We start from the raw sequence: 25,971 nt of genomic DNA on the forward strand, positions 1-25,971 counted from the left end.
CTCTATCTTTCATCATGCACAAAACTAAACTCACAGTGGATCAAGGACCTAGGAATTAAACCAGAGACATTGCGTCTATTAGAAGAAAAAGTAGGCCCAAATCTCCATCATGTCGGATTAGGCCCCAGCTTCCTCTATAAGACTCCTATAGCGCAAGAATTAATATCAAGAATCAATAAATGGATTCAAACTAAAAACCTTCTTCTCAGCAAAGGAAATAATAATGTGAGTAGAGAGCCTACAGATTGGGAGAAAATCTTTACCACACACACATGTCAGATAGAGTACTAATCTCTAGACTGTATAAAGAACTAAAAAATCTTAACACCAAAAAAACAAATAACCCAGTCATTAAATGGGCCAAAGAACTGAACTCAGTAGAAGATATACAATCAATCAACAAATATATGAAAAAAACATTTAACATCTCTAGCAATTAGAGAAATGTAATCAAAACTACTCTAAGATTTCATCTCACTCCAGTCAGAATGGCAGCTATTAAGAATGTAAACAACAATAAGTGTTGGTGAGGATGTGGGGGAAAAGGCACACTCATACATTGCTTTCCACATTGGTGCAGCCAATGTGGAAAGCAGTATGGAGATTCCTTGGAAAACTTGGAATGGAACCACTATTTGACCCAGCTATCCTACTCCTTGGTTTATACCCAAAGGACTTAAAAACAGCATATTATAGTTATGTAGCCACATCATTGTTTATAGCAGTACAATTCACAATAGCTAAACTGTGGAACCTACCTAGATGTTCTTCAGTAGATGAATAGATAAAGAAAATGTGGTATATATACACAATGGAATATTATTCAGCATTAAAGGAGAATAAAATCATGGCATTTGTAGGTAATTGGATGAAGCTGGAGAATATAATGCTAAGTGAAATTAGCCAATCCCCAAAAAAAACAAAAGGCTGAGTGATTTGTCTGACTGGAGGATGCTGATTCATAATATGTTGCGCAGGGAGAAGGCATGGGGATGGGAGGATTAAATGAACTCTAGATAGGGAAAAGGGGAGGGAAGGGTATAGGAGTAGGAAAGATGATGGAATGTGATAGTCATCATTACCCTAAGTATATGTATGAGGACGTGAAGGATGTGACTCTACTTTGTGTACAACCAGAGATATGAAAAACTTTGTTCTGTATGTGTAATATGAATTGTAATGCATTCTGTTGTCATATATAAGAAATCAAAATTTTAAAAAATAAATAAAAATTAATTAACTTATTTGGTATGGAGGATAGAACCCAGGGGTGCTTTAACCCTGAGCTACACACCCAGCCTTTTCTTTTTTCTTTTCCTTTTTTGAGACAGGGTCTTGTATTGCCCAGGCTGCCCTCAAGCTTGTGATCCTCCTGCCTTATCCTATCCATTTGCGGGGATTATGGCTGTGTTCTACACTACCACTCCCAGTTCTCTTTTAGATTTTGTAAAGATAAATGCTTTGTTAAATTTTCAACAGTAAAAAGTAAAGTCTAGAAATAGCAAGCTGCTCTCTGAAATTCTGAGTTTTATGTTCTAGGTACCATTTCTACTCTTATTTATAGTATATGAAATCCCTTTCATAAAGGGTAAGTTGTATTAGGTTGCATTAGCCAATTCATTCTTGTAACCAAGGTTAAGTAAGCTAGTCACTTACCAATGTACTTTTTAATTTTTGGAGTTCTGCTTTTACTTGGCATAATAGGTTACAAAAATGACATTAGACAACATGCATATTTGTTGATCTTATTGAAAAGTGTGAAAACATTAAAACAGTTTTAATTAGGTGCAAGTGCACTCTTTCTCTAGAGGTACGTCTTTTGACATCAGTTAGTTGCACACTGATACTGTGCTGAATGGAATTGATATAACACAGATTCTGTTGACATTTGGTTCATAAATAATAATGGAGAGTTGGGGGTTGTAGCTCAGTGGTAGAGCACTTGCCTACCTGTGTAAAGCCCTAGGCTCAATCCCCAGGACCTCAAAAACAAACAGAAAAGGTAATTGCATTTCAATAAAACCTTGCCAACTGTATGGAAAAGTTAAGTGATAGAAACTAATCAGAACAGATTTCTGATTGTGTTAAAAAAAATTTACAGTGTGCTGGGCACAGTGGCACACACCTGTAATCTCAGTGGCTCTGGAGGCTGAGACAGGAGGATTGTGAGTTCAAAGCTACCTCAGCAGAAAGCAAGGCGCTAAGCAATTCAGTGAGACTCTGTCTCTAAATAAAATAAAATTTTAAAAAATCAAGTGTGCTGATGTTTTTTTTAAGTGTTTGTGTGTGTACAAGAATGTTAATGAATCATTTACATAGACTAATAAGCATTTGAAATTTATAATAGAAGAATTATCTTTTTCTAACAAAGTTATTACAAAATTTGGTAGTAAAGAAGCATGAACTAAGCATTCTTTCTTAGGCATTTTATAAAATCATGCTTCAGAATAGTATTTGTGATCTATAATACATGATAATTTATATATGTAGAAGCAGCTGTTACCATAAGAACAGCTTTGTATTGATTCTGCATATAATTGATTTGCTTAAATTCTATAAATGTCTTTCTAACTGTAAGAACAAGAAGTACTTAATCTGAGTATCTTGGAAATGAATAGAAATTTTCGAAATTCTGATGATTTATCAGAGATTTTTGTTTACAGGGTTAACTGCATTAAAAAGAGTTGCTTTGACCAAATAATCCAATAGGCCATTTTTGCCTCTAAAATTCTTAGAAGCTATACTGGATTTTCTAAGTGTTTCCTTAATAATATGATAGAGCATTATAAGTTCAGTTTGCAATCTTTTATAGAATGTACCTTTTCTGAATAATACATTGGGAAAAAACTAAAGAATGTTATAATTAATATTCTCTGATAAAGCTAATTGTGTATAATATTTGGATTTTTAGCTATATTTTTAACTCAAGGCAAACTTTCACTTCTTTTGATGTAAAAGTGTAAGTTCCAAGTATTAGAACTTATTCTTGTTTAGTTCATTTATCCAAAATAGAATCTATTGTTAGTCTTTGTAATGTTGTTATTAGATATGTTAACTGCCAAAATGTATGGTTCAGATTCAAAGTAAATGCATATACAGAAACTATTTATGTTTGAGTATTTGCATTTACAATGTGACATGCATGTACATGTGAAAATTATAACAATTACAAAAATTTTCATTTTATATTTATTATATGCTTTGCATTTTGAGTATATATTGTTACACTTTCATTCATCAATAAAAATGTTTTAACAGTACTAAATTAAAATACAACTAGTAGAAATTTATAAAATAGAAATAACTTGAGAAAATTATTTTCTTTCACCATATATGCTATATAGGTAATGAATCCTTAAAGATGGTAGAGTAAGTTTAGAACATTAGAGATGTATTATGAAGTTGTGAATCCATTTTGAGCACTTAAACTCTTTGGAATTTTTTTGCCCCATCATATCACAGATTATTTATGGCTTAGTACTTAGAAGCCATTATACTAAATGTGGCTTTAGTACAGTATTGTAATTATAAAATTCTCAACTAAGAAATGTCTAGAGGTTCTTTAATCCAGACTCTCTGATTCATAGTTGAGAAAACTAAAGCTTTCTATACTTTGAAGCAAACTTTAAAATTCTATGGTCCTTTAGAGGCACAGAGAAAGTAATTATATAGTTGTGAACAGCATTGCCAGATTACACATCCAGACGGTCTGACATTTGAGTCCACACTGTTATAATATCTTGTTGAAAACATGAGACCTTGAAGAAATTATGCATTTGACTTTCTTAAGCCTGTTTCCTCTGCTGTAAAATAGGGAATTTCTAAGCTAAATAATACAATAAAGTCTTTATTCATTTTAAACCCTGGCTTCCCTAACAAAGTGTATGTTAGAAACTTGGGTGTCATCTTTGATTCTTTCTTCTTTATTTCCCACATCTGTTTCTAGCCACTGTCATCCCTTGCCTGGACTCCAATAGTAACCCATTATTGAATCCTGCCTACTTTTTATTCTTATACCACTAACCCCAATCTTGTCTTGACATAACAGCCCAAATAATAAGACATGGTTATCTATCCCATGTAATGGTTTGGATCTTTGGATCTATGATGTCCTCTAAAAAGGTCATATGTCAGGCAATGCAGGAATGCTCAGAGTTAAAATGATTAGAGTATGAGCACTATAGCTTTACTAATGGATTAATTTATTTGATGAATTTGTAATTTGAAAGGACTACTGTGTATTAACTGTAGGTGGAACATGGCTGGAGGAAGTAGGTCACGAGGGTGTAGACCTAGACTATATTGTGTCCCTGGTGTTTTGCCTCTGTCTCTGTGCCCCTGTCCTTCCCTTACTTCCCTCTTAGAACATAGTCACAAGTTATAGTTGTATATTTGTATACCTGTCTTTCTCATTAGATAGTAGACTTTATGAAGTTAAGACTGTATCTCATTGTCTGGCATAACCAAGATTACTGCCTCTAGGAACCTTTTAGTAAAACTTATTCGTCTTCTTCTCATATACTGATATAGCACTTTGCATTATATCAACCCCCTACTTACTATCTGACCTTGGAAAGTTACTTAGCCTATCCATGCTTCAATGTCCTCATCTTTAAAATGGTGATGTTTCTCAGGATTTATTATGAAGGTTCAATGTATTATTGCAATTATTGCTTTTAACATAGTGCCTAAAATATAACTTACCCAATGCATGTTTTTAATAACATTATTATTTTAGGATGTATTATTTTAGGATTGTGTTAGAATTATTATCAGTCCTTCACTTCCTTGTTATTGAAGTTTATGGAGAAGTATGGCTGCATTTTATTTGTCTGTAACTTAATAGATTTAGTACAGTATTCTGTAGAAGTTAAGGTCCATTTCAGCACTACTTAATGCTTAGTTTTGTAACACAAACATCTGCAAAATAATAACAGTTACTCTCTTCATGTCTGAGTATTGTTAAGAGCTAAAAGCAAACAACTTCACCTTTTACATTCATTGTTCACCAGAAGTTTCAAACACTCAAAGCTGCTCTGCATTCTTGGGACACATGCCCCTGCAGCTTCTTGTTACTTTTCTTTGCTCACCCTCACTTCTGCTCCAATTGCTTTTACCTTCCATGTTCATATCTAAAATGTCTAATGCTCAAGAGTTGCCATCTTCATAAGGCTTTCTCTCATCCTTTCCATAGAGGATAAGCTTGGCTTATTATGACTTTGTTTTGGTACTTAATAATGTAATATTTTAAAGTGCATTTGCATAAAGGTCTGCCTATATAAAAGAAATATAAACATATATGTATCAACAAATATTTATGGTATCCCTACTAATGTTTGAGATCAACTCAAACATTAAAGGTAATTTAATGACTGTTGCTTATAAAAGTCTAATGGAAAATGATTCAGACAGAGATTAGCTTTACCTACAGGTTTGAGAAAGTCCTCAGCAGGCAATATTTGAGCTGGGCCTTTAAAAACGAGTATTTTCTGTGTGAACAAGAGATTAAAGCATAGAACCAGCATGAAGATGTATTTAGAAAACATTTTTCTGAAATACCCAGAAAGAAGGATTCTTGAATCTTTAAGCCATGTCATGGTCTACCTAGTGGAGTGTTGGTATATAGAGAGATTTTTTAGTTTTTCTTTTTTAGTTATAGTTGGACACAATACCTTTATTTATTTATTTTTATGTGGTGCTGGGGATGGAACCCAGTGCCTCGCATATGCTAGGCGAGCGCTCTACCGCTGAGCCACAACCCCAGCCCTACAGAAAGGTTTTTTAAAGAAAGTTTTTAATATTTGACTAACTAGTAAATCCAAGTGATATTCATACACAAGCATAAGCTGCTGTGTCCATGTCTTGGGTCTGCTTCCCTTTGAACTATGTTTTTCTCAGTCAGTATATTCTCAACTGGTGATCCAGTAGTTTCTGCATAAAGCTCTGGTATTTCTATTCTGCTGATATTGTAACTTCATTGAAATTTGCCTTTCTCATAGTTTTAGAAAAAATTCTGCTGCTGATTTAACAGACTCAATATGGATCACATATTTATCTTTAAACAAATAACTGTGGTGGGTAAGGAGATAATGATGTTATTAATTTTGAGAGATGGAAGGTGAGATCATTCTAAGTGCAGTGGGATGCTTTTAGAGGTTTTAAGTTGAGAAATTCTAGCATCCTAGTATACTTTTAAAAATACTACTTTTGCTGCTCTATGGGATGGATTATAGAAGGCAAAAATGAGGAGCACAGAGAACAGTGAGGTACTATTGTAATATTCCAGCTGAGAAATGATAGCAGGCATGTTTTAGTTATGGATGGAAATATGTGAATGGTGACATTACAGGAAAATGAAAGATGAGTATTAAATTTTTGTTTTGAGTAACTTAGTGAATGGTGGTACCCTTAATTGAAATGAAGAAGACTAGGCACAAGGATTGTTTGCAAAACAGTACCTTTTCCTGTTAAATTTCTGCTTGGAGAAGCAGACGCTTCATTAGGCACTTAGGAGTCATTTTTCTCATTTATAAAGTGAAAATAATTCCATTTATTTAATAGGATTACTGAGATATGTGTTAATGTAGAAAGCATGAATGGTTAGTTGATGAATAATGCAAGGAAAAAATGAAGTAGACGTTAAAGTGTAATAACTGCACCCTTTAAAAATTGGAGCTTTCTTTGAATCAGTAATTTTGTTATAAAACAAAGTACTGTGAATTGATTTTCATATTGATAAATAAAGGATCTGGCATAGGACAATGTATTTTTTTTTTAGTTGTAGATGGACACAATACCTTTATTTTATTTGTTTATTTTTATGTGGTGCCAGGGATCAAACCCAGTGCCTCACACATGCTACGCAAATGCTCTACCACTGAGCTACAACCCTGGCCCAGACAGTGTATTTTTAAAAAAGCAACCAATTTTACTTTATCAGATTGTCTAGTTCTCACCTTTCTATTTGAGTTTTACTCATAAAAATGGTGAGTTTTATGAAATGTGCAGACTGGAGGAAAAAGGGATTCCCTGTAGTAGCTGCCTTTCAATAATATGCACTAATGAACTGACTAATATGCTACTAATGAACATGACTCTCAATATGCTTGACATTGTCTGACCCATGAACTTAATAAAAATGACATTGTAGCTTCTCAGTAACATACAGTTGTCTGTTTACCCAGTCCCTTGAATATACTTCTCTGTGGTGCTAATGCTGTTTGGACTTATGAAAAACAGGAATGTAGTTTTTGGATTTTGAATTATAGTACCGTTTGGAGGCAGGGGTGGGGGGAAAGTGGGGTGTAGGACAAAAGCTGGCTGGAGCAGGTAAAGGACTTGATGTTAATTAATGGACAGTGGCTATATCAGATACTCTCAAACTATCCAAAAAATTCAATTAGTATTTTCCCTTTGTACTTTACACATTTGGCCAGATTTGCTTCACAATTCATATTGTTCTAAATTTAGTATTGCAAACAAAAATGAAAAAAATTATCCCATACATTCAGACTGAAGTTGAAAATTATAAGAACAAAATTTCTATCACAATGTTATTTAGCTTTTTAAATTGTTCTAGAAGTAGATGAATAAGATTTTCATTGTAAATGATTCAGGAACTCAGAAATCTAAAAGATAACTCATGATGGTTCCTCTTTATGAATTGTATAGATATCCTTAGGATAAGTACTTAGAAATTGAATGGCTGGGTCAATGGGTATGTTGATTTTATTTTGATATTGTCAAACTGCCCCTCAAAAAAGCTTCGTCTACTTGTTCACCTACCAGCAGTATGTGAACAGGCACCTTTAAAATGTATGAGTATACACTAGGTGGGGTGTGTGTGTATGTGTGTGTATGTGTATCAACAACAGATTTACGTAAATACTTTTAGTTTTTGCCTATTTGAAAGGTGAAAATGGCATATCATTTTACTCTGCATTTTCTATTACTAGTAAAATTAATCATTTTTGTTTATTATTCTATCTCAATGATATAGTTTCTGAACCAAGTAACTCTAGTATTAATTTAATTAGAAAGTGATTAGTATGCATATAGAGATGGTTGAACTGTCACAACACTGAAGACCCTGATTAATATTGTTAATGGTACTATAGATCAAGTATATATTTTTAATTTATTCTAATTTATTATTTATGACAGCAGAATGCATTACAATTCATATTACACATATACAGCACAATTTTTCATATCTCTGGTTGTACACAAAGTAGAGGTACACCATTCGTATTTTCATACACGTACTTGGGGTGATGATGTCCATCTCATTCTACCTCCCTTCTCCTCTCACCCCTTTGCCCTATCTAGTGTTAATCTAATCCTCCAATGCTCCCCAAACCCCATCAGGAATCATCATCCTTATAATGGGAAAACATTTGGCATTTGTTGTTTTGGGATGGTGTTGGATGCTAAGTGAAGTTTAATGCTATGTGAAGTTAGATCAAGTATATTTTGTGGTGTATATTTTATTGTCTTTTTTTTCATATATGTCATCATAGGTATAAAATGTAGAGGTAGCATAACATAGTGGTTAAAAGTGTGACTCTTGAGCCAGAATGCCTGGATCAGAATACTATTTTCAGTACCTTGAATATATACTCTCTGTGCCTCAGATGGCATGGAAATAATTTGTAAAGTGTCTGGTCATACTCAGTGCAATTTAAATCATCTGCTAAATAAATAGTTGAATCGATAAATATTATTTCATAATTGAGTGCTTATAACTATTTAACCCCCTAGAATCTCAGCATTTTTAGTAGAACTTTATAAAGCAACGATATAATGTAGCTCAAGGATCAACGTCTAAAACTCACATCTCGAATATTGTTTCGTAGGTCTTCCAGGGTGATTATTAAATTGAAAAGAATAACTTTTTATGTGAAATGAATTAAGTGAAAAAGGAATTAGTTTCATTTTCAAATGTGAGATAAGGTAGGAAAAACAATAGATTTTTGAAGTCAGAATGGAGTTCAAGTCCAGCAGTTTTATACTGCCTAATAAGAGGAATGATTATTATGAATATGAAATATGCAAAGCACCTAGTTCAATGCCCTGACACTCAATAAATGGTAGCTACAGCTATTATAATTGCTTCTTTTCTTTTCCCTCCTATTGCCTCACTTATATTTATATCAACACTATCACATTGTAGTAAAAAGAATTGTTTCTGGGCATAACCTTTTGAGGCTTGTGAGTTCCTGTAAGACAAAAATATTATGGTTTTATCTGTCTTTGTTTCTCTCCAGTGGTTGCAAACTGGTAATTATAAGACTGTTTTGCCACCAGTTTGAGACCCACTATTTTGCCAACTAGTTTTAAATTTGGTTGCCAAAATTTCAAAGCTAGAAAGTTTCACATTTAAATAAAAACAAAACTGAAAAACAAGATTCCTCACTACCGATTTTTCTCAGAGAATAAGAAAATTCTGGTGATGCAGAACCCCAGGTTTTCCATAGCAATGTTCAACCAATTTGAGTAGCATCTGCCTTCTTGGATACAGCATACTCTTCAATTTGCCATATTCCCTAGCAGCCCAAGAGTGTTTCCTCAAAACTAAGACCAGATGCCATTTGCTTATCATGTTTCCCTCATTTGTGTTACTTGTCTGGCTTCTTTAGACATTTGTATTTGAGATTGATGTTCTAGTAACCTTAAGAGTCTAGAATTCAGAAATTGCACAATAGATGTTGAATGGATGAAAGAATGAACCATAAATATACGCAAGTATAGAAAGTTTGCAAGGTTTCTATCTTAAAATGTACAAGATGATAGAGGTCAAGCTCTGTGTAGCTCTGCATTAGCAATATCTATTACCACCATCATTTTTCTGTTTCAATATACATCATGAAGAATGAGTGATAATATAGATAGGAGTGTCAGAAAATGATGCTCTGAAATAACTGACTTTTTTTTTTTTAATTGGATGTGATTGCCAGGCTGCCACAACTTTCAAGGATGGGCATGTTTATTCACTGGCGTAATATAGTGAAACATGACAAAAATAAAACATGATCAAATGCTCTCTCCATTTATTTTAGAATGCATGACAATATCTATTCACTGGAACAAAAACATACAAACAACACCCAACTGTGTTTGAAGACAAAATATCTTTGATCATAATCTCCCTTTGAGTTAGCTATCATTATAATAAACTTTTATTATTATGTACCTGATGATAATTTTGAATTTATGATTATTTAGTCTATTTGAACTGAAGCATGTTCTAGATCTACGAAGGAAGAGCAAGTGAACAGTGTGAGTAACATTTGTTTGGCAGGGAGTATGTTTGGGGCTAGGTTTGGGGATAGGGGAGGACAATAAATAGAAAGAAAAAAAAAAAAAACCTCCCAAGCATTTCAATTTAGTTTTAGTTTTTAGGGAGGTATCATGGTTCAGTTAAAAAGAAAATATGTCTCAGAGTTCAATGTATTTCCTTTTGGATCCTGCTTTTGCTACTTATTTGGAGAGTGGATCTTCAATTTATCCTGTAAAGAAAAGAATAAAAGCTACACGGAAAGTATTAGAGAATATATACATGGATGTAAAGCACCTGGCAGAACCTTTGCATTTCATGTTTTTTTCTTCCTAGAACATTTCTTCTGGGACTTGTACCTTCTCAGGTTTCAGTTCATCTAACTTAGAGAACAACTGGCAGGAATTGTTATTTTTCATAGCATTTATCTCACTCATGAATTTTGTTTATGTACTTATTTCTTTTCTGTTTCCTTCATCCCTTGTTCACCCTTACTACTGTACACTTAGTAAAGAAGGAGTATATCCTCCGTGAAGGCATACACTTTGTCCTCTAATACCTCCCTCCCTTTACCTGATCTGCTTGCTCTACTCTACTGATCTCCCTTCTATTATTATTATTTTTGATTAGTACATTATAATTATATGCATGTAAGTCGGATTCATTGTGGTATATTCATACATGGACAGAGCATAATTTGGTAGATTTCATTCCCCATTGCTTCCCTTTACCCTCTTCCTTCCTTTTTGATCCCCTTCCATTCTCCTCCTCTTCCTCCTCCTCCTCCTTTTTTTTGTGTGTGAAATCCTCCTTTTTATTCCCTTCCTCTCTCTCATTTCTTCATATGAGAAAACATTTGACCCTTTATTTTCTGAGTCTGGCTTATTTCATTTAGCATAATGTTCTCCAGTTCCATCCACCAGCAAATGACATAATTTTATTCCGTATTTAATTCTTAACATGTCTTCTCCATTTATTCAGTCATTTTATTTACCTTTTTAAGAAATCCTATAATGCTGGGCACGGTGACACACAGCTGTAATGTTGCTCCCCAGGAGGCTGAGACAGGAGGATTACAAGTTGAGGCCAGCCTGGGTCATTAAGGGATAGCCTGCCTCATAATAAAAATAAAAAAGGAACGAGAGTGTAGCTCAGTGGTAGAGCACTTGCCTAGCATGTGTGAGACCCTGAGTTCAATCTCCCATACTATCCCTAAAAAAATCTATGACATGTATTTGTATTGTAAACATCTATTTACATATTTTTCTCCTAAATTTCTTAATGGAATGTAGGAATTTGTTCTCAAAGCATCTGTCTACCAGCATGATCATTGCTATATTGTAGACACTTAAATATGATTAATGTTAAGTACTTACTGAATTCAATAAAGGATTGAATTTGAGATCGGTCGTGATTTCAGTATCTACTAGATGAATGCTTCAAGGATCTTGACCTTGCTGCCTCCCCCTGCCAAAAGAAATTAATTTTTAATCATCACTCTTTAAAAAACTGAGAGGAATATAATGAACATTACCTATTATAGTCACATCTTACTTATGGTAATCATTCTTAGATAATTATTTGTGACTGAATTACTGAATTATTATTGAAGACCCTAGGTTATACAGTGTGGCAGTTAAATAAGTAAAACTTAAAAAAAATTTTCACTCTCAACTATTTAATGATTAGAATATACCCTGTTATTGCTCTGAGAGTTTGTTGTTGTTGTTGTCCCCCCTTCCAAATTTTCATTAACATATATTCTATCTCTGTTGCCTCAGTTGTGAGATACTGAAGGAGACACAGAAGTTCCTACTGATACTTCTCAAGGACAAAATTATGTTATTCAAAATAACAAGTATATGTGTGAAAAACAATTTAGCTACAATATTTTTACCTTTATGTTTCAAGAAGTATAAAGAAATTGGAATGAGGTGAAAGGGCATCAGTGTGTAATTTTAGCAATGGTATGTTTTTATATTGCTCAATAAGCTCTACTTTTTTTTTTTTTTTAGAGAGAGAGAGAGTTTTTTATATTTTTTTTTTTTTAGTTTTTTGGTGGACACAACATTTTTATTTTATTTTTATGTGGTGCTGAGGATTGAACCCAGCGCCCGTGCATGCCAGGAGAGCGCGCTATCGCTTGAGCCACATCCCCAGCCCAAAGCTCTACTTTCTTAAGTAATCTTAATATCTTATAGGATAGCTCCTAGCATGAGTGGTAACTTAAGTTTAAATTAACGAAAAATTTTAAAAAGTTCTATTCCTCAGTCAGATGATCTGCATTTCAAGTGCTTAGCAGCCACATAGGATTAGTAACCACCTCTTTGGACAGCAGAAGTAAAGAACATTCTTAGCATCACAGAAAGTTCTGTTACCTCTGGTAGACTATGATATACACATTTCCCTACCCTTCATTTTGCCATATTGTCACTAGTTTTTTTAAATTTATAATTGAAAATGGATGTTAGTGTGTTTTTAAAATACCAACTTTTGCTAACTTCTTAAACTCTTTATTTCCCCCAAATGGTCAATAGTATAGTTAAATCAACACTTTTTTTTCCTTTGCTTTTCTATTCATTAAGATAGTCAACATCTGATAACTTTACCATTATTTAAAACTCTTAAGTGCTTTGATGAATATAGTTGAAGTAATGCTTGTAGAGACAATATGACAGTGTCTGTAAATGCCTCGTACATCATTTACAGTGAAAAAATACTTTTTAAGTCATGATTTTTCCTCCTTTATCTTATTAAGTAAATTATACGGTCTTTTTTTATGGAAACTTCCATAGTTAGAGATGTAAAACAGCAATTTCTTGGTTCTATAGCATGACATAGTTCAGAGCTGAGATTAGAGAAACCCCGTAGAGTTGTTAATACTTGAGGGCATCCCCAACTAGAAAAGTATGTGAATTTAGGCATGGGAGGAAGGAAGGATCTGCTTTAAATTTAGTGTAGGGTCACTGAATCTTAATGATAGATTAAACAAGGGAGGTAGAATAATGAATAGGGGTATGCTGTGTGTAGCACTAATACCAGAAGTCCATGGTTTGTGGAGGTTTTTTAATGTCCTTTCCCATATGGTTTTGAATAGAGCCAGGTTATGGCAGGGATGAGCTAAGGAATAGCTTTGTTAATGAATAAATAGAAGTAATTTTTTAAACAGGAGACTTCAGGCAGTTTATTTAGAGTGCCTACTTATTTAATGAATTGTGTGGTCAATTTTTTTCCCCTGAACTTAATAATACATTAAGTGGAAATGCTAAGGTATTCCTGGTATTTTCTTTCAAAATAAGCTATATCTACATTACAGTGCCAGTCTTAACAGTGAAATCCATGAGTTGGAATTTAACTACCTTAATTAAAGCCAGCTGTATGGAGCTTCTGAACATTGATGGCATCATTTCTTAGGGTTTGGTGTACACTATTAGACATTAATTCAGTGTCCATTCACTTGATAAGATTTGATTAAATTGTCATTTGGACCCAGTTTCCAACTCTATCTCATTTGCCTGAAGTTAACTAGGTGTATAATTTTGGTGCTTAGTCTCTTACTGTAACTTTTCTGTTGGCATAGTAAGTACTTTTCTTAGGATATCCTCTCTGCCCTCTCACCCACATTTCTCTGAGGAATTCTGAAAGCTGATCTTGAAAAGTGTCAAGTTAGAATTTTAAAATCTTATCAAATACAATTTTAAATATCTCTTAGGGCTAGTCCTTGGAGAAACTTACTTTACATTTCCTAAAAAAGAGGTTATGTAGGTTGTCTCTGGTGCCCCAGTTATGCAGAGTGAAGGGAAATGTAACTCTCCTGACTCCAGGGCCCCAAATGCAAACACTGGCCTAGTTGTTCCCAAACTTTCTTCTTGATGTGGATGACTTGAATGGTTTATTTTCACTTGATGAGCCACACCCCCAGGCCACTTTAGTATTCATGGCAGACCTCAACACTAAGTCCCTTTGTTGTCTTTGTTTTTTGCATTTTTTTGTTAACAAGAAAAGATAAAATTATGAGAGACCTGATTATAGACTGAGGTTCCATTGCTGATGGTTTCCCACCACTTTTTTCACATCTCAGAGAAAGCAAAGACCTGGATGGACAACAGAAAGCAGCAAAGCAAACATAAACATTATGTCTGAGCATCATTGTACTATCAGAGTAAGAAAGGATATGTAGTCTTTATCAAAATATGAAGGTGGTTTTTTATCAAAAATATTAAATCATCAGCATTTAAAAAATTTTAAAGTTTGCTATACAAGTGATTCTCTTTAAGAAAAAAAATTAGAAAAAAATGGATTAAGAATGCTTAAAATTTTTGTTATCATTCTGACTTAGGCATTAACAAAATGAATGGCATTTAGGAAAGTAGCTTAATTGTCTGTGTATGCGTACACATACACAAATGTATGTTTTAACTCCTTGATTTTAACTCACTTGAAATTAAAATCAAAAAGTAAATGCAATTTTACAAAAATAAATTGGCAGATTGTGTTAATGGTATTGTCCCCTGTCTTATTTCTCATAGATGCATTTTTATTTTAGAATTTAGAGACATTACAAATGAAACAAAACTAATTGTTTCTGATGAGTTTCTCTTGTCCAAATCAAAAGCATAGAAAAGGAATTGGCAAGAGTGCCCAACTTTTGACAGAGGGAAAACTGGAATAACAAGATAGGGCATAATTGATTTAGTGCACATTAGCCAAGTAAAAGCAGGCCCCTAGTGTGAATGTCCAAAACCCTTATATTAGTAAGGACTGAGGGAGATTCAGAAGGCATTGGCCAAAAGTTTATTAAAGGTAGAGCCTTTGCTAACTCTCACATGATAAAGTTTACTATTTTAATATATGGTTCTCCTTTTATCTTGATCTATTTTCCTTGAAAATTTTTTATCTTGCCATTTTTCTCCCAGTTGTATGTGACACCAGGAACTGCCCTCTTACTGTGAAGGCAGCATTTAATTGTTGAACAATAATAAGTTTCTATTTGCTCTGGCAGTTGTCCTTCCTAATAGCATTTTAAAAGTACAAAGTTGACAGCCTGTAACTGCTCTTCATTGCCTGTTGCAGTACAACAGTTGTGAAAAGGTTAACTTGTAATCATGATGGAGGCTTGATGGGTAGTTGGTCACTCTCACTTTTTACCATTTAATGTTCACCATTCAAAGTATAAATGTTCTCAGGAAATTCTTAAATGTTAAGGCCAACCTTAGCAACTTAGCGAGTCTCTGAGCACCTTGATAAGACCCTATCTTAAAAAAAAACAAACAAAAAAAGCAAGCCTATGGTATAGTTCAGTAATAAAGCATCTCTGGGTTCAATTCCCTAGTAACCACCTCCCCCTCAAAAAACTTACATGTTACAAATGTCATGTGAAAAATACTTTTAAAGATAATTTATTACAACCTTTTATTTCATAGTATAGAAAATTCAGGCTAAGAAAAGATATGTCATAGTTATGAAAGAACCTAGACTTTAGAATTCCATAGAACTAAATTACATCTTGGTCTCAGCACTAACTGGAGTAACCTTGAACAAATTGTTTATTGTTTCTGAGCCTCAGTTTCTGTATTTGCAAAATGAAAATAATAATACATGTAAAAGGTTATTTTGAGGATAATAACATTAACATATATCATATGCATATATCATATGCAAGATGTTTAATACAAGTTCAATTTTGCCTTTGTCTTTCCTTCCCCTTTGCTTTTCTTTTATTCAGTATCACTCAGATAATTAGTGGCCCAGCCGAAATAAAAACCTGGTTGGTTCTGATTCAAATGCATTGCTTTACTTTGAATAAAAACCAATTAAAAATTTTTCCTACTACTACACAAGAGAAATTTAGAAAGAGTAGATATACAGAAATCTAAAATGAATCTTCCTCTTTTTCTTTTCTTTCTTTTTCTTTTTTTTTTTTTCCTTTATGGTGTTGGGAATTGAATCTAGTGCCTTGCACATGCTAGGCAAGTACTCTACCTCTGAGCTACATCCCTATCTCCTAGTTTTTCTTTAATACTATGTGACCACTTTGTGTGTGTGTGTCAGGGGCGAGTGTTACTGGGGAGTGAACCCAGGGCCTTACCCATGTTAGACAAGCACCATGAAACTGAGCTACATCCCCAGCCCTTTTTATTCAATTTTGAGGCAGGATCTCAGTAAGTTGCCCAGGCTGGACATGAGTTTGGGATCCTCCTGTCTTAGCCTCCTGAGTAACTGGTGTTACAGGTGTATATCACTGTGTCCAGCCTCATGTAACAACTTTTAATGTTATTATATATTCTTCTACATTAGGGGTTAGGAAATGGTGGGTTTGGTTCCCCCATCCCCGCTTTGGTAAAAGACTGGACAGTAAATATTTTAGGATTTTCAAACTATGTAGTCTGTTGTATCTATTTAACTCTGCTCTCCTGGTAGTGTAGAAGTAATTGAAGATAGTATGTAAACAAAAGGAGGTGACTGTGTTCTAGTGTAACTTTACTGACAAAAACAACACACTGATTTTGGCCTCTGGGATATAGTTTACTGACCCTGGCTTAATAGCATTGTGTTAATGGCTGCATGGTATTTATTTATTTAACTATCCTCATATTGGATATTAGATTCTGCCAATTTTTTGTGTGTGGTGATAAACAAGATTGCAATAAATGCTTTTGGAGCTAAATATTTGGTTTCATGTATGAGTATGTCTTAAATTAATTGTATGTTGCTTCTGACATTATATCAGATTTTTACATACAACAATTCAGACTTAAAACATTTCTTTTTTTAAGTATTTATTTTTTAGTTATAGGTGGACACAATGTCTTTATTTTACTTTATGTGGTGCTGAGGATCAAACCCAGTGCCTCTCGCATGCCAGGCACATGCTCTACCTCTGAGCCACAACCCTAGCCCTTAAAACATTTCTGATATGCAAGTATTTCATGGTTTATATTACTAATCTTTTTTTTTTTTTTTTTTTTTAGTTGCTGAAGATTGAACACAGGACCTTGTACATGCTAAGCAAATGCTCTACCACAGGGCCCCTATGTGACCAATTTTTAAAGTCATATATAAAATTGAACTTTACAAAATGAGTGTTAATTAAACTAGAATTGTTTAAACTGTTTATGATTGTTGCAGTTATTTGTGTTTCACTGTGGGTTTAATATTTTTTCCCTTCCTGGAGGAATTATAAAATAATTTATTTGCTTTTACTTTCTTTTAACTGGGGAAATTTTAAGAGCCTTTACTGAATGACTGCTGTTTTATTTACTGCAGACAGTAAGAACCATTTGCTTCTACCGTATTTATTAGGCTGTCAAATGGAAAAAAAAGTTCTCTCACTGTTTCCATAAAATGCAGAGCAGAAATATTGCCATCAAAGACAAGTTTTTTTTTGTTGTTGTTGTTGTTGTTTTTGTACCAGAGATTAAACCCAGGGACACTTAACCACTGAGCCACATCTCCAGCCCATTTTTAAAAATTAATTAATTAATTTAGAGACAGGATTTCACTAAGTTGCATAGGTCCTCACTAAATTGCTTAGGCTGGCTTTTGAACTTGTGATCCTCCTGCCTCGGCCTTCAGAGTTTCTAGGATTACTGGTGTGTGCCACCATGCCCAGCAAGGACAAGGTCTTGACTAATTTACATGAGAGTAAACTTTTGAGTCGTACTTCAGTTGTCCTATGAGAGATAAAAATGAATGAATAAATAAAGAAATCTGCTTATAGTCTTTGATATGGCTCAAACATAATTATCTGGTATTTAGGAACATTTCTTCAATTCAGGTGTTATGTTCAGGTGTCTTCCAAGTTTATTTATTATGACCATTTGATTTTCAGTTTTAATGTAATGTACAAGTGTATTTCATAGCCAGAAAGCAATCACACTTAAGCCTTAGGCAGAAAAACTGAAGCTTAGTGCAGGTTTTCAATCAGTAGAAATTTAGACTAAAAGCTATGAAATCTGAAGCAAAGAGATAGTGATTTCTCACCTTAATTTCTGAGTCTAATAAGATTATTTATCCATACAAAATTATACCATTTTTACAATTTCTGTGACAAATCATTAATCATATTTATTTTCAGACGAACTGGCCACCTCAGACAGAGTTCAAAACTGTTTAGGATTAGCTAATTAAAGAGGCATGACTATCTGGAAGAGCCTGTATACATAATTTGTACATCTGAAATCAGTGCTTCTTATTCATTTTATTTATTTGTTTATGGTACCCTGGGTTGAACCTGGGGATACTTAACTGCTGAGTTGTATCCCCATCCCTTTTAAATTTTTTTTATTTTGAGACAGGGTCTCACCAAGTTTCTTAGGGCCTCCCTAAATTGCTGATGCTGGCTTTGAATTTAGGATCCTCCTGCCTCATCCTCCTAAGTAAGTGGCTTTAAAGGTGCATACCACTGGGCCTGACTTGAAAGCAGTGCTTCTTAAACTTCAGATTGCTAGGAATCACCCTGAGAGCTGGTTACAGTTCAGCTTGCTGGACCAGAATGTCCAGCATGCCAGGTTTACTACAGGGCTCAGGAATGTGCATTTCTCACAGCTTCTAGTTGCTATTCCATCTACCTCACTTTGAAAACCACTGTTACAAAAAAATCACTGACCCATATTTTTTCATTTATTATTTCAGTATCTGCAACTTTACAATTTTTCTAAATCCTGCTACCCAGAAAACTCTTAAAATGTACCTCCTTGTAGTTTGTGAAATATACTTGGCTGTTTTTATATACTAAACATTTTCTTGGCAGATTAGCAGTCATCTTTTATCTTTAAGATCCATACTTAACCTTTCACTACAGATATAACCTTTCACTACAGATATTAGTTTGTTTTAAAAAATCCATGACTAATAGTTTAGTCACTTTAAATATAACTTTGTAATTTTCAACGTTTTTTGCCCACACCAGACTTTTAATATAGGAAATTGGGACTATAGCCATGTTTCTATTGAAAATGTTATTCTTGGTAGTTTTTTCAGGATGGTCAGAATATATTTACAATTATATTCATTTAAACTAGATTTTGTATTTGACTCACTTTGTCATTACCACAGTAATTTCTTTAAATGCTAACCATCTAGTTTCTTTATAAGTGGATGAGAATTGAAATCAATTTTTAAAGTATGATCCAAAGCAGAACTAACTTACAGTTATTGAAATGAAGAATTCATTTAGAACCAAAAGATGTTTTAAAGGTACAGAATATAGTCATTTCAAAGCCTGATTGAAAGCAACTTCATTTTTATCGTTTTCTTGAAACAATATCTTCATTGTTTTCTAGAAAGATGGTATTTGAGAAAAAGAAATGTCTTGAGTTACTGTTTTTATGAAGAGAGAATTGCTCAGTCTTTTAAATAGTTAATGAGAAGAAGTAATAGTTAAACACTTGGAGCATTGATTTCTGATTTGAATTCTCCAACACAGGCCAGCCCTGGGGGAAGAAAAAAAAAAAGCTTGCTAATTAACATTTGATTACTGATGCCACCTTCTCATTCCCCTTGCACCATCCGGTTTCAAGTGCTTTTTTGTTCAGGAAAGATTTCTAGAAGGGTTTAACTTGCATCTTAATAAAACAAATCCATGTGCAACTGCAATGTGTGTATAATGTGTTTTGAAAGAAAGGGAGGGGGAAGCATGAGATATGAAGTATGTTTTCAAAAACCCACTCTGAATCAGAAATGATTGGTTTCTAACCATATAAGCCTTTCAGAGTACCAATGATTGCTAAGAAACTGGAACTAAGCCTAGTCTGTATGCCTTATTTTGATTTAAACATACAAATACTTGTTTGTTCCATGCAGTTGTTAATAGCACATTCTTAACCAGAGTATTATTTGATAGTGTGAAATACTTGGAACTCACAGTTTGATATATTTAAACTTTGGATAAGCTCAGGTTCTAATATGACCAGAGGCCTCTTTCTTGTAAGAATGAGATGGATGTCTGTAGTTTCAGGATTACATTTTGAAAAGCCTCTAATGTGCCATAGTATCTTAATTTAGAAAATCTAGAAACTGGAAAGCTAATTGATGGCTATTCTAAGCCCTTGGCAATTAAATATTTTGTTTTATTTTTGTTACGTTAAAATGTTTGATATGTGAAGAATCCTCAGCCAGATTTCAAAAATCTTTAAGTTAATAAAGCTTTAAAACTAACTCTTAAGTAGTAGTAATTCTGGGAAAACCATAACCTCAGTGATTAACATTTGATTGAGGGAATAATTGTTTGGGAAACCAATGTACCAGGTTTTATTTTGAAGTGAGATTTTATAAGGGAAAAAACTAATAAGGTTTTTTAAAAAAGGGAAAATAAAAGAAAAGACTAAGATTTTTCTTTATCCAAAGAAAATCCATCAAAAAATGCTTATTTTGTCTTTGTTTCTCACCTGAAATTATTTGCAGTTTTTCTTTTTGATGTATTATATTTATTAAATCTGTTATTCTTCCATTTTCTTGCTTTGATGATTATATTAATTTCCCTCATTACCTTTTTTTTGTCTTGCATATATTTAACTGTTCTATTTCTGCATTTAGGATTAGCTCCAACATTCTCATGAAATCATGGAATTTTAGAGCTTTGAAAATCAGAAGTGATCATGTTTTAATATCTTCTATGATTGAGGAAACTAAATCTCAGAAATGACTCCACCAGTTTGCCCATAGTAATAGCTGTGCAGAATTAGGATTAGAAATCTAGTTCTCTGCTTCTCTTTATGCCACAACATATCAAACTCTGTGGCTTTTTTTTTTTTCCCTATTAGAATCAGCTTTCCCTTGAATAATACCTGAATGACATTTGAAATTCCCTGAAATGCTTTCTAAAATTTTTTTGATATTTTTTCAAATTTTATTTTCTATTCTAATTTGTTATATACGATAGCAGAATACATTACAATTCATATTACACATCTAGAGCACATTTTTTTATATCTCTGGTTGTATACAAAGTATATTCACACCATTCATGTCTTCATACCTTCGTGTCTTCATACCTTACACACTAAATGTTTGACTAACATTAGCTCACAAGGAATGACTTCATTATTACTAAGCTTTATATTTTCCAATTTGAAAACCTATGAACAACTAATTTGAGTCTAGTCTGAGCCTTAACATTTAGCCTTTACCAAATATTTTAAGAAATTCTGATGGCATTTAACTAAAAAGTACAACTGATTAAAAGTTTAAGTGAATAAAAGGAAGAATTTGTAGGAAATGAATGTTATGCAAATTCTTTTATAATTTTATATTGAATAGGTCATAATAAAATAATCTTTTTCAGTGCTAAGTTTAGCATTGAAATTTGTATAGATTGAGAAAATGTAAAATTTGAAATAGAGATCATGGCTTAGTTTTTTAATATTAATTATGGTATATAAATAGATATTAACAATGAAAGTCTGATAAACAAATCAGTTCCATATTAATTCTGTACTATTTCAAATTAATCTGATTTATATTTCAATCACAGTTTTCTTATCTGAAGCAATAAGAAAAACATTAAATTATCCCTTTCAAAAAGTCTAAATAAACTATGGAAAATCTGTTATCAATCTAGAACTCCTGATCCAACACAGTATAATTTGTAATGTAATTTTAATGTTCAGCTGGTAATCAAAGCATTTATTAAATTCCTCCAGAACTAATTGAAACATTTGCATGGTTTAGCAGCCTGAAATCTCATAGATTTAGAGCTTAATGCAAAACAAGAATTGAGAAGATTATGATGGTTGGGTATGGTCTTGAGCCAATGCTGATCAAAGAAAATGTGTAAGACAAAAAGGCCCTTAGGAAATGTTACCCAGTGAAGTGCCACTTGTCCTTAACTGGAATTTAACAGTCTCTAAAGATGAAACTCCATCAGAAGCAGTACAATAATGGCAGCTGGGCATGCCAGTCACAGCAACCCGGCGTGTTTGTGTGTGTGTGTGTGTTTTCTTTCCACCCCTCTCAAGTGCTCTGAAGTCTCAGATCAGTCACTTTCCTCCCCTCACTTTCTCTTTTTCCCTCTGTCTCTTCTCATCTCTTTGTGTCCCTCCCCCATCTTTCTTCCCATGTCTCTATCCCTCTCCTTCTCTCTCCATTCTCCTTCTCTGAGAGAGTTGAGTAAACTCTTTTGTTGGCTTCATGATGACTTTAAATTCATTTGTGTAATTTTATACACAGTTGTATTTTTTTATTCAGGTTTCCCAAAATTCTAATTTTTTAAAGAAATCTTTTATACTTTATCATTGTGTACATTTTGGATTTTTCCCTTTCCTGCAGGATTATGACTTAAAATTTTAATTAAATATAACCATTGGTAAAAATAACAGTTTTTATCTCTATTACTAAAATCACCATGCATTTGGCATTTTTGTCATCACTTGTGCTTCTTCCATACAGTGGTAAAATCTTCTTATTGTTGATAAACATGGAATTATTTTTGAAAAACAAGTTTGTTTTTACTTAAATTGTTGTTTGGTGGTTATGGTTTAACACAGGATTCTTTTGGCTTAATCTTAGAGTAGTCTGTGAATTTAGCCTTTCCATTGGAACAATCAAACATTAGCCTAATATGCTTTACATGGTACTCTCTCAGCCAAGTTCTGTCTGCGTTAACCAGTTTATTCTATGACAAGTTGCTTAACAGATGTCATTCTAGGGAGAACAATGAAGCCAAATACTTGTGCAATGGCTAACATTACTCTAACTTTGATCACTTTTGTTCAGCACATCAGTCTGGCATTGTGCTTTATACCAACATAATACTATAGCCAGAACATGCTTTTCAGGCTTAGAATAGTGAAGGAATGTTATTCAATTCAGTGCAGTTACAGATGAGTTAATGAAAGAAGAAAATACTGTTTATTTCATAATACCATAGTGTTGTATTTTGGAATTAAGGTAGAATTTAAAGAATTTCATGCCACAGTTATTTGTTTATGTATTCACAGTAGTCTATACTTTCTAATACTAGGGTAGCCTTGCCACCTTTCCAACAGATGTAAATATTTTTTCTGCCTTTTCCACAAATAACTGATGAATTTTGATGTCTTTAGACAATCTAAAAATAACTTTTAAGGAAAGAAATTTTGCCTTAAAGGCCAGAGAAAACCCATACTCCCTCTTCTGAATTTTCCCTCTTCAAAAATAAAATTCTTTGGATTTGTGGAACACCTTTTTCTTTTAAGAGCACTAATGTTTATCCATAACAGAATAGTCTTAACTAGTGAAAATGGTGAGAGGGATAGGCCAGTTACATTTGGTGAAATTGTTGGGTTGATAATGACTGATGAAAATTTCCAAACTCGATGTGACTTAGTGTAAACAAAATAATGCATGGTAGACTGACCATTGCTAAGAACTATGAAGAAAAGCTATTTGTTTGAATTGAGTGGGGATCAAGACATGTCCCAAGCTCCTCAGATCTCATTTACTAAGTCCTTTTTTCCACAGGTGTACCATAGTGATAAAAATAGATTGAGTTCCATGTTTTGTTTTTCCTTTCTCTTGTGAACATATCTCCCTATTTCACTGGAAGGGTAACTTAGATGTGTTTATGATAGTATAATAAAGAGTAATGTGATAACAAAATGCTATAATTGGACAATATGATACTTCAGGTTTCTGCATTTCAAAAACATGAATGAATGCTGTTTGTTGAAGTATGAACAACTATATTGAAATCTTATTACAGAACATCTTATGTGCAACATTTTGTCAGAGTAATTGTGCTCTAAATAACCTAGAGTTCATTAAAGTGGATAGTTTTAGTTTCTCCATTGTTATAATTGGTTAATTTAATTGCAAATAAAAAATAGAATTTCTGTATGCTATTTAGAGAAAAAAAAGCCAAAGATATGATGCTTTTTAATTACTGGATTACTGGATAAAGTTTAACCTTCCAACACCCTATCTTATCAGTTCCTCTCCTTTAAAAATGAAAGGTATAATGTTGCTGCTGGGAAAAACAGATTTAAAAATCATTAATAGCTTCTACTGTATATTCTTTCTAGAAAGTTTATAAATATTATACTAATGGATAGCTCTGGTGTTAGTAAATATTGTGTTGAAATAGTTTTTAATTTGATATCATTGGAAATAAATAACCTATACTGCTTTATTAAGTTTTTAATCTTTGAATCTTATATGTATATAAAAAAGGACAACTTCAATCTCTCACCATCCCCAACCCAAAAACAAACAAACAAACAATGCTTTGTTTCTCTCTCCCATTTGGAAACTTGAAATATATTTGAAAAAATTACACACTTTAAACCTTAAAAGAATTATAAACATTAATAATTGTAGTCTGTACTAAATGAAATGTGTCCTTGAAGTTTCTTGATTAAAAAGAAACTTGAAGTCAATGAGGAGTATATAATCAAGGAGGAATGGTGTTTCTAGAACTTTTAAAAATTTTAAAAATTTCATATAGCCTTCACCAAAATTCTGCTTATAGATTTGGTTTTGTTTTATTTTTTACAATGTTTTTTCTTAGTTTCAAATTCTTATTCTGAATCTAAAAGAAATGTTGAAATGCCTTGTCTTTCATATAAATAGACTGAAACTACCATAAGTCATGTGGAACCCCTATCATAATTGTGCCCCCCCCCTTTTTTTTAATAGGTAAAGAGAAATGTGTATGACCTTACAAGTATACCCGTTCGACATCAGTTATGGGAGGGCTGGCCACCCTCTGCCACAGATGACTCAGTAAGTAACAGACAAGTTCTCAATTTTGTATCTTTTCCCTTTTTTTGCCACTTTCAGTCATAATTGGTCTTGCTAACATGCAGAATCAAATGCTTCAGATATTCACCTGAGAAAGTCAAATAATGTGAAAATAAAAGCAGTTGTAATAATTTAAGCTCACTTGCAGAACAAATACTATAAGCCAAACACATCAACATTCCATTGGAAATGTTTGAATGTCAGTATCAGGAGTTTGATGCTGCTTGATTTGACTTAAATTTTTTCTTCATATAGAATATATTTTCTTCAGAAGAACATACATAAATATATATATATATAGTGAAATGTTCAAAAGAATTTTCCTTAATTACAGATACTTCAAAATCATCCTAATCATTATATTTAATATTAAGACTACATTTCCCAGATTATACTGGTGCTCTAAAAAATGATTAAATTTGATATCTCATAGCCCTTTAGCCTTAAACAGTTCTATAAGTTTCAGTTTCATAAAAAACTTTAGTCTATCATTTTTACCTGTTATATTTATTTCTAGTGATTTTCTACTATAAATTTTGAAACCTTTCCTACTTCTGTCTCATTTCCTATAATTATCCTTGTCCAAGAGAATATTATCTAAGGAAGTTAACTGAGGTTTTGGGCACTTTGCCCATACAATATCTATATTCAAAAGATGCTCATTAAATAAAAGTAAAATTTAGAATGTTTCAGGAATTCTAAGTTAAATCTAATTTTTAAAATAAGGCTAAAAAGAAATCAGGACTATGTCAACCTCTTGTAATAATAAGTAGTCAATTATTCTTGACTAAGAATTAAATTACCTTTTTATATTTTCTACTATATATTATATTTCTGTCTGGGTACTAACTATTTCTCCCTTTCTTGCACCACCATCATACATTTTAATATAAAAAAATTCTTGGTACAAGATAGAAAAATTTTAAGAGTTGGTTAATGTAGATGCTGCTTGGGTCTGTGCCTTGGAAAGTACTTTG

The 25,971-nt window shown here is 33.0% G+C and overlaps 1 protein-coding gene across 1 annotated transcript in view; it reads left to right on the plus strand.

Moving 5' to 3' along the window:
• The window catches only part of Faf1 (Fas associated factor 1), a 375,874-nt gene that overhangs the window by 179,866 nt on the left and 170,037 nt on the right, over nt 1-25,971 (plus strand). Inside the window, exon 8 of the mRNA XM_015485020.2 lies at nt 24,890-24,976. Within this exon, the coding sequence (XP_015340506.1) occupies nt 24,890-24,976 (87 nt within the window). The remainder of the gene's footprint in view (nt 1-24,889; nt 24,977-25,971) is intronic.

This window comes from Marmota marmota, unplaced genomic scaffold, assembly GCF_001458135.2.
Source record: "Marmota marmota marmota unplaced genomic scaffold, marMar, whole genome shotgun sequence".
NCBI lineage: Eukaryota > Metazoa > Chordata > Mammalia > Rodentia > Sciuridae > Marmota > Marmota marmota.